Source organism: Homalodisca vitripennis, chromosome 1, assembly GCF_021130785.1.
Source record: "Homalodisca vitripennis isolate AUS2020 chromosome 1, UT_GWSS_2.1, whole genome shotgun sequence".
Classification (NCBI taxonomy): domain Eukaryota; kingdom Metazoa; phylum Arthropoda; class Insecta; order Hemiptera; family Cicadellidae; genus Homalodisca; species Homalodisca vitripennis.
In genome coordinates, this window is record NC_060207.1 from 33,831,235 (window position 1) to 33,847,555 (window position 16,321).

The 16,321-nt window shown below is 33.5% G+C and overlaps 1 protein-coding gene across 1 annotated transcript; it reads left to right on the forward strand.

Moving 5' to 3' along the window:
• The first annotated feature begins 10,585 nt into the window (after positions 1-10,585).
• LOC124357678 (SCAN domain-containing protein 3-like) lies at positions 10,586-11,305 on the forward strand. The gene has a single exon (XM_046809707.1). It carries the CDS (start codon positions 10,586-10,588, stop codon positions 11,303-11,305), a length of 720 nt encoding a protein of 239 aa, XP_046665663.1.
• Positions 11,306-16,321: the final 5,016 nt, after the last annotated feature.

The following is a 16,321-nucleotide window of genomic DNA, read 5'->3' on the forward strand; positions in this document are numbered from 1 at the left end:
CTTGGGTTTTAAACCACTAGCTTTTTCTTTTCATCCGTGTTATATTGCTGTATCTATATCATCAGCCAGGGCCTAGCCAATAAGCATGACGGAATAGAAAAGTCTACAGTTTATACTTACATAATCAAACGGAAATGATTCGAAGTAAATTATAAAATTACCAAAGACGTCCGTGCATGTTTGTTGGATTGACCAAAAGAAATCAGCACGTTAAGTACTTCATGAAATATATTGTTAGGTACATCCAACTATTCTATGTTTAACCTAATAAAACACAATGATGGTCGTGGGTTAGTAATTTTCAAAAACGATGGTGATCATTTATTTAGATCCTAAATATTTTTATTTAAGACAGTCGGTACATATATTCCTTTTCTATAACTAAGTATGAATTATAATATTATTTAAATTTATATCAATAGATATTGGAGATTAAAACCCCTGGTAGATTGCAAATCCTATTCATATCTGTCCTTAGCATGACTTTATTGTACTAACTGAGAAAACACGTTACATAGGATATCAAGTATTCTCAAGTATCCAGGATATCAAAATTGTTGTGGAATCTGGTGAGGCCTTTGTCTCAAGATTCTGGTCCTGGAGTACCAAACGTAGTGGTCATAATCATGAAATTTCCATGTAATATCCAGCAATAGTCTCAGTTCGAGCCATGTCATGAAAACCTGATGTTGCTTTTTTTAAAGGGTGCATACATATGATTCAGGTGGATTTCAGAGATGATTCCCACTAGCTGGATGATTTCCTTAATCGTATTTCTACGAGTGAAAGAATAAATATGGAGAAAGTATTCATATTTTTATCCATACGATTCAACTAGAAACCATTTCTAAACCATCATTGGTCTGGCTATAAACTCTATAGCCGGACATTTCGATCAAGGCTTTTTTATCCTACGCCCTGACTTTATTATCATTTTTGGCCTTTAAAGTTATGACACATGAAACAATGTTCATTTCTACTATCCATCTCTGAAAGCTTGACATGTTAAATATATTGTGGAGGTAAATAATTACGCATTTTGAGTGTAACGCACGCTTCATAATTACACGTAACACTCGTCAGGATCGTGTAACACATAGTTAACTCACATCAGCATGAGAATCAGTACTGTTGCAATGAAGTTATCCGAATAGGAGTAAACCATCTACCCAATAAGGGTAGAAAATTAGCTTGGAATAAACGTTTTTATCTAGTTGCACTCTTTTTCTCAGTAACCGATGAGGTAAGAAAAATGAACAGTGCATTATTGTGCTAACTTGTATGAATCCTGAGTAGGTGTTTAGATGATGCAGATTTAACGAAAGGATTAAAAGAAAACATAAACCTTTGGTTAAATCCCAATAACTGCTAGGATGATGTTGTCATGGCAACAACGTTTTATAGTCCCTCGTTAACATACGTTCACCGCACATTCACTTCCAGTTCCGTGGGCTGAAACAATATCACTGCTTTCTGATATCGAAGGTAATAACCCTTTTATAACAAGCGTCAATAGCTCAAACTAAAATCAACGCCTCTAAATGAACTCGAAACTCAACCTATAATTTACACGTCGCTAAGATCATGTATAACAATTATATTTTATATTTTGCTGTTATAAAAAAGAGATTATTAGAACTTGATCAATGACACGTTACTGTATTACTAGATAATAAATTACATACTTTCTATGTTGGACACGGGAACTATTTCAGGCATAGAAAATTTTCAGGAGCGTATATAAATACATAATAAATAAAAATATGTAAAAATGTAATGTTATTGTTATTTACTAATCAGTCCATCCTCCCTGAACTCTCCATAAATTAATTGATATTTTTATCCCGTAAGGTTTCGAATATATTTAATATTGTACTTCAAACATTACATTGTGTATTATAAAAATGTTGGCTGTTTTTGCTGGAGGTGGTTATTCCTTGGTAATTTGTGTCGTTATCTAATCAATGTAGGACTACAAGTACTGCAATGTCTGTCCTTAATCACAAAAATCCTATACTGACTTAATGTAACAATACTAAAAATAATAAAAATAGGATTAATACAAGTACATTATGTAACGGCTAATCTCTTCATTTTAATACAAAAGACATCACAATTGATGAAACCTTAACTGGCGATAGCGCTTTTAACATTGAATTAAATTGTGGAGGAAATAAAAATGTCTTTTATAATAAAACCTGCTGCCTTCCATTAAGTATACAACACAGATAATCATTTAATGTCGCTACCGCATTATTTTTACTCGTATTTAATGATTACTTGTTCTACAATAGTCATATGTCTGTGCTATTGATTATATTCATTGATTCTAAAGTTGTAAGTGAAGTGGTTTTAAGGTGACAAAGTGATGTATGAGTCATTGATCATTGGCTCACCCATAGCAGTCACTGATGTTGGTCTCAGAAGTACACAACTAAAGGCTATAATATTTTTCCTCAAAGTGCGGTATCATTGAGCGCAGAATTTAAAAGTCTTAGAAGTTTTAGTTTCACATATTTCTGTTTAAGCGAATCATCACAAGAGTTTTCAAAGTCACTTATATGAATTTTCCAATTGGAATAATACGGTGACAGTTTTGAGGTGCCAGATGAAGTTTTAGTTTCACATATTTCTGTTTAAGCGAATCATCACAAGAGTTTTCAAAGTCACTTATATGAATTTTCCAATTGGAATAATACGGTGACAGTTTTGAGGTGCCAGATAAAGCTGGCACCTCAAACCAGATGGTCCACCTGACCGTCCAGAGGAGCTGACTGAATTGTAAAGGATCAGCATTGCGAATACCTGAACCCTTTTAAGAATCGTTTCCTATCCTTTCATTGATGTGTGCAAAGAAGCTGTCTATGTTAAGACAACCTTCTGCTTTAAATGGTTACATAAATTCTGCTCAAAACATGGCTGAGTTGACTACATGAAACGCCGTAGGAATGATAAGATAGGTAAAGTTAGTAAACACGTGTATTGTTGATACCGGGATGATTGGTAGGGCTTCAGTCAGAAGGTTTTGGTTCTATGCTCTAACGTATAATACTGAGGCCAATAAAATCGAGGTGAAAGTGCACGGTCACTAAGTGTGAAGTCGGATTACCTCTAAGTGATCATTTAAACGTAGGTTTAATAAGGGTGGAATGATCAGTAGGATACAAATCTACCAATAGTGCTAACGACCTCTACGTTTGAAAGTGAGGCTCAAGGTCTGCAGAGTATTCTAATTACCACGTGTCACAATTCGTGTTATTAGAGTGAAATCAGTATTATAAGACTTCCGTCAATCATTAATTAACACAATGTTTACTGTAAACGTTCTTTGGCTGTAAACGTTGCAAGTATAAAGGTCTAACAAATCTTTGAAGATCATGGTAAAATTATGATTTGTTGTTTACAAATCTCACAACCTTTAACGCAATGTATGTAATATTTACAATAATAATGCCCATATACAATACTAATTTAATATTTATTCATCAAAAATATAGAATATTTTTTCTAAATAAGATTTTAAAAATTCTATTTTCACATCATTCACGTAACTTATTGACAGAGCTACTAATGAGAACTACACATTGAAAGACTAAATACTTTTTCGGTAATGATTCACAACTGCACAATAGTGAGGCTAACATCCGCTTCATGTCCACACACACATAACACCAGGGTGGCGTTCAGGGGGTGACATTTATTGGCTTGACATTTGACCTTTGGTCGCCGTTATTCTCGCCAGCCTAACCTCATGTACACTACTCATCCGATATTGGTTAGATTGAAGAATGTAAAAAGAGTTTAAATACATAATTGGTTCCAGCTACATACAGATTATTCGTTTTAGTTAAATTGTACAATGTAGATTAGTACATACATAATTAAACCACACTTTATATTGTAGTATACCCATTAATCTATAATGTAAAAAAATGAATTATTGTATTACAGGTAACATTTTTAAATTAATTAATATTTTATTAAAACCTAGTAAGCGAGATGCATGTGCAATAAGTAACGTTTAAGATTAAAGATTGACGTGATTGCTTATTGCAAAAAATACATTTTGCTAAAAAAGTGTTAAGATAGCCAGATATACGGTATATATCTAGACAATATATTTATCATGTATAATTGAAATATACTAAGAAATTAAATGCTTTAGTGAACGCCTGAGAGATAAAAAAATTAAAAACTACCTAATGTTAGGGTTTTCTGGATTTCTAAAACTTTACTAAATAACTTTTAATCTCAAATTTAAAGGAGCATATTACAAAATTTTGAATTGTTGTAATACACTTTCGGAGTGTTGAATACTTTACTGAATACATCAACATGGCAAATTAAGATTGCTTTCCTGCAGAGAATAATGTTTAACAGTTATTTAAAACATTAGAATAGAATGAATGTAGTACATACAGATTACACGTACAGAGGCAGACTGAATAAAACTCTAAGAAATGATTTTCGAATGTTCCTTATTAGAATGTTCCACATTTAGTTGAAACTCAAAATGGGGAACTTCCAAAACTGGCCTATTTCCCTTAGGTTCAAGGAACAACTGATAAAATTGGGACGATCAAAATATAAAAACTGTAAGCCAAATCAAAAAATGAATAACTAAGACTGGTGAAGGACACGCAAAGAGTCTATGAGATTCCATGTAGTTGTTGCTCAGTCTACATGGTGCTCTACTATTATTTAACGATAGTTAATGTCGAGAGATGCAGTATTCCATATAAAAATACAAATAGACAACTACTGAGGCATTTTTATTCAATAAGCAATCATTTTTAAGGTTGGTTTAACTAACAATTTCATATTTATTTGTTAGGACGTAGTAGTGTATTATATTCCGGTTCTACTGACGCCTGCTTATATTTTAACAAAAAAACTAAAAAAAAATAATTAAAATAATTTATACTCAACTACTTCTGATCCCACATAAAATAAGCGAAACTGATACATGTGCCTCTTTATAAGTATATGGATATACCTATTAATTAAACATGATGGTTATATTTGCATTTATATAAGAGATATAGTCCCTGTCACCTCTTTTATCCAAGTCTAATAATACCAATATAAGGTTGACCATCCCACCTGCTTTACTACAGAAATATGTACTAAACCGGGTAGCAGTACATTAGATTATTCCTGTAGATATGCAGGCTTTCCTACAGGATATGAAAAATGTAAGCCCTCCCAAGCAAATTGTGAAATAAAGCAATAAGTTATTAATATAATAAAGGGTGCCTCCTTAGACGTTATTATTTTGAAAATTAATAATTACTTCTTCACACATATCTTACCACAGATTTCCAATGAATTTGTATTAGATCGGATTCATTCTTATAGCAAATACTACATTTTTACAGTATATAATATTATTATTATTATTATATCCTCACCTGTATTATGATGTCGTAGGTCACGTTTATGGTTAAATTATAACTACTATAACTATAATTTAGACTTTAGAAGTCATTATTATTGATGAACTTACAAACTTTCAGCTTCTGTGAGGCCCATTTAGCGATCAAATATGTGGGTCAACAACGAATTTGAACTAGAAATGGCTTTTACGAATCGTCTTTGGGAGGTAAGTACATCACAGATACAATAAGTTGCATAATGGAAGTTCTTTGTTTAAATTTTACTATTGACAGTGGTTAATGTAAAGGATAAAATTATTTCGGATATTTGCAAATCGTTATATGTTACAAAAAAGTAGTATATAATATTTTTTATAATAATGGAAGTAAAATTTAGAAGATTTAAACAGCATGGAAAAGAGAATAAATACCAGGCAACATCCGAGGCATTAACTAAATCTTCCGTTGTAATTAAAACGTTCCTTCAAATGTCATAATTTCTTGAGTGATATTTTTTCCGATCATATGTAAAAGTTGTATTTTTGTATGAATATGATCACAAAGATATTTATAGAGCTCAATTAGTTTCATTATTATTGCCATTTAGGATTATTTTCTTTTTTTGGTATGCTACAAATACAAAAAGATAAACAATAGCAATCTTTGGATGGTACTATTATTCAATATAATGTAGGGATAACAAATATGGAATTATTATTCATACTTATGCGTGAAAGTAATAATTATTAGATACATAGTGATAATATAATAACAGAGCAACAATTCAGCTGAATTGTAACGCTCACGATATATTCTTCCGCAGTGGAACCGAATGTGGTTTGGGCCAACATAAATCCTGTTGACATTCTCACCACAGCCGGCCCATGTTATCTCGTACCCTCCTGTGTTTATACAAATCTCTGTGTTTTGTACGGTTTGAATATGAATTTATTTCATTATAACGTTTGTATATATTTTAAACGTAAGTGCCGCAACTCTCTAAGACCTGTAGTACGTTTTTGAATGGTGAGGAGTTACTATGTTCGCGTTGTCGTTAACGAGGTAACTGATACGTTTGTAAACTTTTCATTTTGCCTTATTTTTATATCTAGAGCTTTCACATTTTTATAAATAATATATAATATATATATATATATATATATATATATATATATATATATATACATACTAGCAGACCCGACAGACGTTGTCCTGTACACACGTCTTTAATTCGAAAATTTTAAACTTTGATTAATCTCTAACAATCTGGGCTGTTTTGATAAAAATGTATATTAAAAAGTTATTACAATATCTAACTTCACCACATGTACATTTAATCACACTTCGACCAACCGATAGTGTGTCAGTATAACATGAGTGATGTGAAATGTAGAGGATGTTTTAAATGAAAACTTACTTAATCTGAAGGTAAAAAAGTTGAAACAAACTATTTTATAACAGGTATATTTTTTCAATTTACAACTTAATTTATCGTAATGCCATTGAATGTACAATATTTTTCGTTAATCCTTCAGGAGTATACACAAACAAATTAGATGATTTTCTGATAGGGCTGAAGTATAATAAGTGACCTCCATCACAATCGAATTATTGATATTTCTGAATAGCCTATCTAAACTACCGAATTTCATTATAGTTATTTAAAATTACAGTATAGTATCGGAACTGGCCAGCAGAATTTAATTTATCTAAAATACTAAATAAGTATTCCGTATAGGGCTGAAGTATAATAAGTGGCCACCATCACAATCAAATTATAGATATTTCTGAATAGTCTATCTAAACTACTAAAATGATGAACTGAATTAGATTATAGTTATTTAAAGGCTGAATTATAATAAGCGGCCTACGTCGCAATCAAATTATTGATATTTCTAATTAGCCTATCTAAACTACCGAATTTCATTATCTTTATATTTATATTTCTTGTGTGCGTGTGTATGGAGCTGACCTCCTCCTAAATGAGTGGACCATCTTGGAATGTTTTACATTGTATCCAGCAGAATGCGCTACGATCACAGTTTCAAATGTTTTCTATTTTAATTCCAGGTTTTCCTGACAGTTTGTGCTGCTATCAAATATGTGTGTTGTTTTGTAACATCGTGTAATTATTGTGTGAGTGCTAATTGTAATATTACATTAATAGAGATTGAAGATGTTTGAAGTATATAAAAAACTATAGTTATTTATTGAAGTTATTGAACTAATTTTGAAAATTTATTGAACGAAGTGAGTATATTGGTCGCATAACCTAAGTAGCATACAAATCAAAAGGTTGTGTTTCTATGTGTGAATAACTATTGTTAACAGTTTGGTCACATAAGTTCAAATTAAGTAGCATATAAATCACATGATTGAATAACTATTCGTCCTCTTCCACGAAGACATGGCATTTTTCTGTAAAAATACAATTCTGTATAATAGTACACAATGAATATGAGTAACTTATTGAATATGTAATTTTAATTAAGTAACTTCTAGATAAAAATGTATAACAACGTAGACTACGGTATCTAATATACGAAATAAGTATTCCCTATAGGTCTGAAGTACAATAAGTGGCCACCATCACAATCGAATTATTGATATATCTGAATAGCCTATCTAAACTACTAAAATGACGATCCGAATTAGATTATAGTTACTTAAAGGCTGAAGTATAATAAGCGGCTACCATCACAATCAACTTATTGATATTTCTGATTAGTCTATCTAAACTACTGAATTACATTATAGTTTTTTAAAATTACAGTATAGTATCGAAACTGGCCAACAGAATTTAATGTACCTAATATACTAAATAAGTATTCCCTATAGGTCTGAAGTACAATAAGTGGCCATCATCACAATAAAATTATTGATATATCTGAATAGCCTATCTAAACTACTAAAATGACGATCCAAATTATAGTTATTTAAAGTCTGAAGTATAATAAGCAGCCACCATCTCAATCGAATTATTGTTATTTCTGATTAGCCTATCTAAACTACTGAATTTCATTATAGTTATTTTAAATTACAGTATAGTATCAGAACTGGCCAACAGAATTTAATTTAAAACCAATTCCTACATTATTAACAATAGTTATTGACACATGTGATTCTCTATTAATTTAATATTACAATTAGCACTCACACAATAATTGCACGATGATACAAAACAACACACAAATTTGATAGCAGCACAAACTGTCGGGAAAACCTGGAATTAAAATAGAAAAACATTTGAAACTGCGATCGTAGCACATTCTGCTGGATCCAATTTAAAACATACCAAGATAAAAAACAATTTATTTATAAACAAAAAAATAACTGATCAATCGCTGCACACTTAATATTTACGAATTTCGGTTAAAAGTGTATTTTACTAAAACTGCCAATTTTATATCTGGATAACCTCTATTGATATTCCTGATTAGCCTATCTAAACCACCGAATTTCATTATAGTTATTTAAAATTACAGTATAGTATCAGAACTGGCCAACAGAATTTAATTTAAAACCAATTCCTACACTATTAACAATAGTTATTCACACATGTGATTTGTATGCTACTTAATTTGAACTTATGTGACCAATTTTGACTGCAGATTAAAAATGTAAATTACAACAAATTATTTTAAATCCATTAGTTTAAAACTTGATTATCTAAAATGTTAACAATAGTTATTCACACATAGAAACACAACCTTTTGATTTGTATGCTACTTAGGTTATTTGAGGTAATGCGACCAACAATCTCTATTAATGTACTATTACAATTTTAGCACTCACACAATAATTACACGATGTTTTATTTTTTATTTTCTTCTTTTTGCCTGTTGGCTTTTATAAACTTATAACGCGGCCACGTAGTACACTTTTTATAACTTCATTCTATTATATTTTAATGTTATTTGCCGTATTTACTTTTGAAACATGAACCTTACAAAACAACACACACACACATTGATAGCAGCACAAACTGTCAATTTCAGTTAAAAGCTAAAACTTCCAATTTTATATCTGGATAATCTCTATCCTCCAAAGTGAGTACAGAATATATTGAAATAAGAAGTGGTGTTATTTTTATATGTTTATGCTTACTCTATGCTTTCAAGACTATTATTGATTAAACGTATGGCTGTGTTGTAATATTATAATGTTTACATCAGCGGTTCCCAAACTGGGGGGCGCGCCCCCCTGGGGGGGCGTGGAGAGAGTCCAGGGGGGGCGTGACACCCAAATTAAATAAATAAAAAAAATTACAAAAATAATTTCCTCATAATAATACTCCCCTCCCGCCATCCATGACCCCCACCACCCGTTACCTCCATTTGGCCTTGGCGTGAGTGCCCCTCCACCCCTACCACGCCCGCCTACCACTACCCCCACCGCATCTTCAATCCAATGTCAATAACCTTGCACTTTGTTCAGTGCTTGCGTTGTAACTAGTCCGTTCGCCAGTCCGTTGTGCCAACAGTGCTTTCCGTGAATTATCGTCGGCGTGTTTGCTGTATTGTGGGTGTTCTGTAATTGCTGCGACGTTTGAATTGGAGTAATTGTTTTTGTGTTGTGTGAGTTCTGTGTGGAGCTGAATCAGAGAAGATGAACACGGCAAAGAAACGCAAGTATATTGACGATTATATTCAAAATGGGTTTGTTTCCTTGCTTAAAGATAATGTTGATCACCCTCAGTGCGTTATTTGCTATGAGGTATTAAGCAATGACGTTATGAGGCCTAATCGTCTTCTGAGACATTTGTCAACCAAACATGCCTCTTTAAAGGACAAACCTAAAGAGTTTTTCGCTGCAAAATCTAAGAATTTAAAGCGCATGAAGTTAGATAGCACTGGATCTGCTGCTCAGTCATCTCTAAAAGTGCTTGAAGCTTCATATGAATTATCTCTTATTATTGCTAAGGAAAAGAAAAGTCACACTATTGGTGAAACGCTTGTTAAACCGTGCATTTTAAAAGCAGCCGATGTTGTCCTTGGAACTGATAGTAGGCAAAAGCTATCACAAATACCACTTTCAGACAACACCGTAAAACGCCGCATTGATGATATGGTCAAGGACATTAAAAACCAGGTGGTTGATGCAATAAAAAAATCACCGTTTTTTTGCTATCTAGCTTGACGAGAGTACAGACATAGATAGCACAATGCTCTCATTTGCTTTTATATGTTCGTTACATTGAAAATGAAAGAATGAAGGATGAACTGATGTTTTCTACTGAGCTGTTGACCACTACTAAAGCTGTAGATGTGATGGAAGCAGTATCAGACTTTTTTAAGAAACACGGACATTCTTGGCAAAAACTTATTGGTGTATGCACAGATGGTGCTCCTTCAATGCTGGGTTCTCGTTCAGGCTTTGTGCAGTTGGTCAAAGAGAAGAATGCTGATGTGGTTGGGATTCATTGTTTTATTCACCGCCAAGCCTTGGCAGCAAAAACTCTTCCTAACGAACTCAATGCTGTTTTAAAGCTTTGTATTAAAGTAGTCAACTACGTTAAGAACAGTGCATTAAATACTCGACTGTTTAAAATTCTGTGTGAAGATTTAGGAAGTGATCACAAAACGCTGCTATTTCATACAGAAGTACGATGGCTATCAAAAGGCAATATGTTGGGAAGACTATTTGAACTCCGTGATGAAGTGATAACGTTTTTGGCACAGCAGAAACAAAACGAGCTTAGTGCAGAGTTCAAAAAACCCTGGAACCAAGTGATTTTGGCCTATTTATCAGACTTTTTTGACACGTTAAATAACCTAAACTTGAGACTGCAAGGTGCAGACTCAAATATAGTAACACATCGGGATGCCATCAAGATGTACGTTGAGAAACTACAACTTTGGATCAATGAACCCCAGCAACTATTCAAGTTTCAGCAAAGTAGTGTCAGTCTCAGAAGAAGTATGTTTTGAGGACGTTTTTGAAGGACCGCTTTTGAAAAACTTGATAATTGACCATTTGAAGAACCTCAAGGAGGAGTTCAGCAGGTACTTTCCTAACTTGTCAGAGGAGTTGTACAAACTATCAAATGACCCGTTCAACATGGACATACAGTTGCTGCCAGAAGAGTTGCAAGAGGAGGGAATAGAAATAAAAAATGACTCTGCTGCAAGATACGATTTTTACAAAATGGACAAGCCCTCATTTTGGTTAAAGTACTTAAAAGTTTACCCCAGTGTTTCAGGGAAAGCTGTTCGGATGTACTTGCCTTTTTCAACAACATACATGTGCGAAAAAGCGTTTTCAACTCTTGTGGCGATCAAAACCAAGTACCGCAACAAACTTGATATCGAAAGTGACCTACGCTGTGCAGTAGCGTAGCCAGACATTTCGTTCGGGGGGGGTCCGAAACCGGGGGATCCGGGGGACGTTTTGTGTGTTATTTGCCAATGAATTTACTGGTAAAAGGTAAATACCAAAAATATGGAGCTTTAGTAACTACGCCTTATAGAAAGTGGAAAGATGTAATAGGAAAATTAAACTCTCACAGCAACTCTAGTACCACAAATTGTCTTGTATAGCTACAGAAACTTTACGAAGTTCGATTCTGGCCGAGTAGAAGGCACCAAAGTGATGTTGGATTCACTGGATAAGAAAGAAAAAGAACAAAACAGAGCTTCACTCAAGCGTATAATTGACTCAAATATATTTTGTGAAGAAAATGAAATACCCCTTCGGGGATATTGGGCCACTGACGGCCGAAAACCCTTTAGAAAAGAAGGGCAATTTTCGAGCGTTGCTCGGGTACAGATCAAACTAACGGTCGGAAAATGCACCGGAAAAACTCTACTGATTAGAAGTTCGGGCACTTTGGATTTCATTGATTGAGGTATTTATGAATGATTTATAATGACGATTTTTTGTATCATTACACTGTAGACGAGCATATAATTATCGGAAAAATCACTTTCGGTCGGAAATAAAATACACCTGAAAACCTCTAATGATGAGAACTTCAACTACTTCGGACTTCGGTTATTGAGGTAAACGTGGTATTTTTGATTGAGTTAGGACGACGAGATTTTGTTATCATTAAACTGTACTCGACTACCTATATAATTATCGAGAAAAAATCACTTCCGGTCGGTAAATACCGAAGAAAAGCTCTCTACTGATTCGTTTTGACGATTTTGGATTTCACTGGTTGAGGTAAAAGTAGTACTTATAATTATGTTAGGACATTGATTTTAGAGATTAATTCAACGCTGACTAATAAATATATAATTATCGAGAAAAAAAATAATCACTTCCGATCGGAATATACTAAGGAAAATGAAATAATACCTCAGTCAGTGAAATCCAAAGTAGTCGGAACTTCTTATCAGTAGAGTTTTTCCTGTGTATTAGCGACTTTTTAAATTTTTGTTTGATAATTATATAGGTATTAGTCGGCGTTCAATTGATACCTAAAATCAATGTTCTAACATAATTCTAAGTACCACTTTTATCTCAACTACTCAACCAGTGAAATCCAAAATCGTCAAAATCTGAATCAGTAGAGCTTTTCCTAGGTATATTCCGACCGGAGGTAATAATAATATTTTTTATTGTGTCAACAATTATAAAAATTGCATACAATCGTAAAATTAAATTATTTAGAAATATGTATATCTATTTTAAATTGCCCCCATTCATACCCGTTCATACACAGTCCACACTCATTCCTAAGACTCATACATACTTACAGCTATACGTTTAAAACTCTTCTAAAATTTACCACCAGAAATAGAGGATGATCGAATTACTTTAAATTTCATCATAAACTCTTCCACCGAATAAAACACCCTCGACACCAAAAAGTGTCTCAATCGAGCTTTAAATTTTGTTGGTTCATTCAAATTTTTGATTTCATCAGGGAGTTTGTTGATCAACTTAACACCAACCTCGAATGGCAAACGTTTGAATGCGGCTGTTCTGTGCGGATGTAACCGAAGGTTGTCCCTGCCTCTTGTCCCGTATTGATGGACGTGCCTGCCCCGGACCAACTCGCACTTAAATCGGCAGTACAGGGCGACATCGAGGATGTAGAGACAGGGCAATGTTAACAATCCCAGCTCCCTAAAGGCATCTCTGCATGAATTTCGGGATTTCAATTTTGAAATGATGCGGACAGCTTTCTTTTGACTTCTAAATACTCGCTCAAATTTGTATTTAGAACAGCTGCCCCATAGCCTCAACTCGTACGTTAGATGGGGGTGTACAAGGCCGAAGTAGGCCATTTTTAGTACATCCTGGGAGCAAAATTTTGAAAGGTTCCGTATAGCATAAATGCCTGAAGAAACCTTTGAGCAAGTACTTTCAATATGATTGTCTCAAGTCAGACTTCGATCAAGGTACATTCCGAGGAACTAGGTGGAATCAGTTTCCTCTATGAGGACATCGTCCGCCATCACAGCAGCGCGATCCTCAATCTCTCTTTACCGCAAACAGAAATTTAGTGCATTCGATTTGGAGTTATAGGTCCTCAGATTTAATAAAAAAAACTGAATACATGAATTCAGTTCTAAAAAGAAAATGGTTTCTATTCATGTTTTGTTGGAGCTTTAATGCAGCGTCAACATACTGGACCATTTTCCCTCTCAGGAGCGATGAGTTCAGCCTGCTGACGTACACAAGGAACAAGACTGGTCCAAGTATAGATCCCTGTGGGACTCCATAGGAAAAAAGTCGCTAATTTAAAGTGATTTAATTGCTTTTTTTCTCGATAATTATATATGTATTAGTCGGCGTTGAATTAATACCTAAAATCACCGTCCTAAAATAATCCTAAGTACCACTTTTACCTCAACCACTCAACCAATGAAATCCAAAATCATCAAAACTTGAATCTGTAGAGAGCTTTTCTTCGGTATTTACCGACCGGAAGTGATTTTTTTTCTCGATAATTATATAGGTAGGCCTACGGTGTACAGTTTAATGATAACAAAAATCGTCGTCCTAACTCAATCGAAAACCCCACGTTTACCTCAATCATTGAAGTTCAAATTAGTTGAAGTTCTAATCAGTAGAGTTTTTCAAGTGTATTATCCGACCGAAAGTGATTTTTTTCGATAATTATATACACGTTTACAGTTTAATGACACCTAAAATGAACGTCGTAACTTAATTCTAAGCAGTCACTTTACGTCCCCACGAACGAAGTGGTCGCTAATTTAAACTGTTCGCCGTGTTACGGTTCAGGTTACTTTGCGACGTCACGTGACCGCGCCCTATAGAAATACCGTGATTACACTACACTATTCGAAAGGCCGAGCCCAAAAGTATCGTTTGATACTTTATGATTTAAACGAAAGGACAATAATATTTTTAACAACGGTCACTTCAATCAGTGAAATCAATCAATTTAATGTTTGTAGACAAGAGTAATGATAACTGTCCTTTTTTCCTGCCCCATGCTTTATTTTTTAATATGTCTTAAAATTTCGGGGGGGGGTCCGGACCCCCTGGACCCCCCATTTCGCTACGCCACTGACGCTGTGCTTTGTCTGAAACTCAACCCAGGATCTGTCAGCTTATCCAGAACATGCAAGCGCACCCATCTCACTAAATTACATTTTATGTTTTGTTTTTGTAAGTAGGTAGGCCTATTGTTTCACCTTCCTTAAATTGAAAATGTATCTGTGTTACAATGTTAAATTTTGTATCAGTTATTATATTCGTTTTTCATGTAATACTTGTTTAAATTTTCACCATACGTACAATTATTGATATGTGTAGGGGGGCGTGGGGGGTCTCCAAATAACCAGAGGGGGCGTGGTACAAAAATGTTTGGGAACCCCTGGTTTACATAGAACAATTGGTGAAAATTTAACTTTGCAATCTGCATTAGACTACTGATCAAGCACTTTATAATAATGTAATCTAAATGTAAACAAATGTTTCTGCCTCTTTGGTGAACTTCAGCTGAAAATATTCACAGCTGTTAAGTATTAGTTCACTTTGTATTACGTGTCGTAGCGCAGTCTGTCGGATCCAATATAAAACACTCCAACATCAACAACAATTATAATTAAAAATTTAATTTAATTTGACCGAATAAATAACTATAATTAAATTCAGTAGTTTGGATAGGCTATTCAGAAATATCAATAATTCGATTGTAATGGTGGATGCTTATTATACTTCAGCCTTTAAATAACTATAATCCAATTCGGATAGTAGTTTGGATAGGCTATTCAGAAATATCAATAATTCGATTGTGATGGAGGCCACTTATTATACTTCAGCCCTATCGGAAAACCATCTAATTTGTTTATGTACATTCCTGAAGGATTAACAAAAAATATTGTACATTCAATAGCATTACGATAAGTTAAGATGTAAATTAAAAAAATATACTTGTTATAAAATTAGTAATTTAAAATTACAGTATAATATCGGAACTGGCCAACAGAATTTATACAATTCCTACACCATTAACAATAAGTAGTTATTCACACATGTGATTTGTATGCTACTTAATTGGAACTTATGTGACCAATTCTGACTGCAGATTAAAAAATGTAAATTACAACAAATTATTTTACCTTGATTATCTAAACTGTTAACAATATTCACACATAGAAACACAACCTTTTGATTTGTATGCTACTTAGGTTATTTGAGGTATGCGACCAATATACTCACTTCAATAAATTTGCAAAATGAGTTCAATAACTTTAATAAATAACTATAGTTTTTTATGCACTTCAAACATCTTCAATCTCTATTAATGTATTATATCAATTAGCACTCACACAATAATTACAGAATGTTACAAAACAACGCACAAATTTGATAGCAGCACAACCTGTCGGGAAAACCTGGAATTAAAATAGAAAAACATTATGGCTGTGTTGTAATATTATAATTTTTACGTAGAACAATTGGTGAAACTTCATCTTTGCAATCTGCATTACACTACTGATCAAGCACTTTACAAATTTAAA

Coding starts and splice junctions, on each gene's coding strand:
- LOC124357678 (XM_046809707.1), top strand. CDS start 10,586: ATGAAGGATGAACTGATGTTTTCTACTGAGCTGTTGACCACTACTAAA.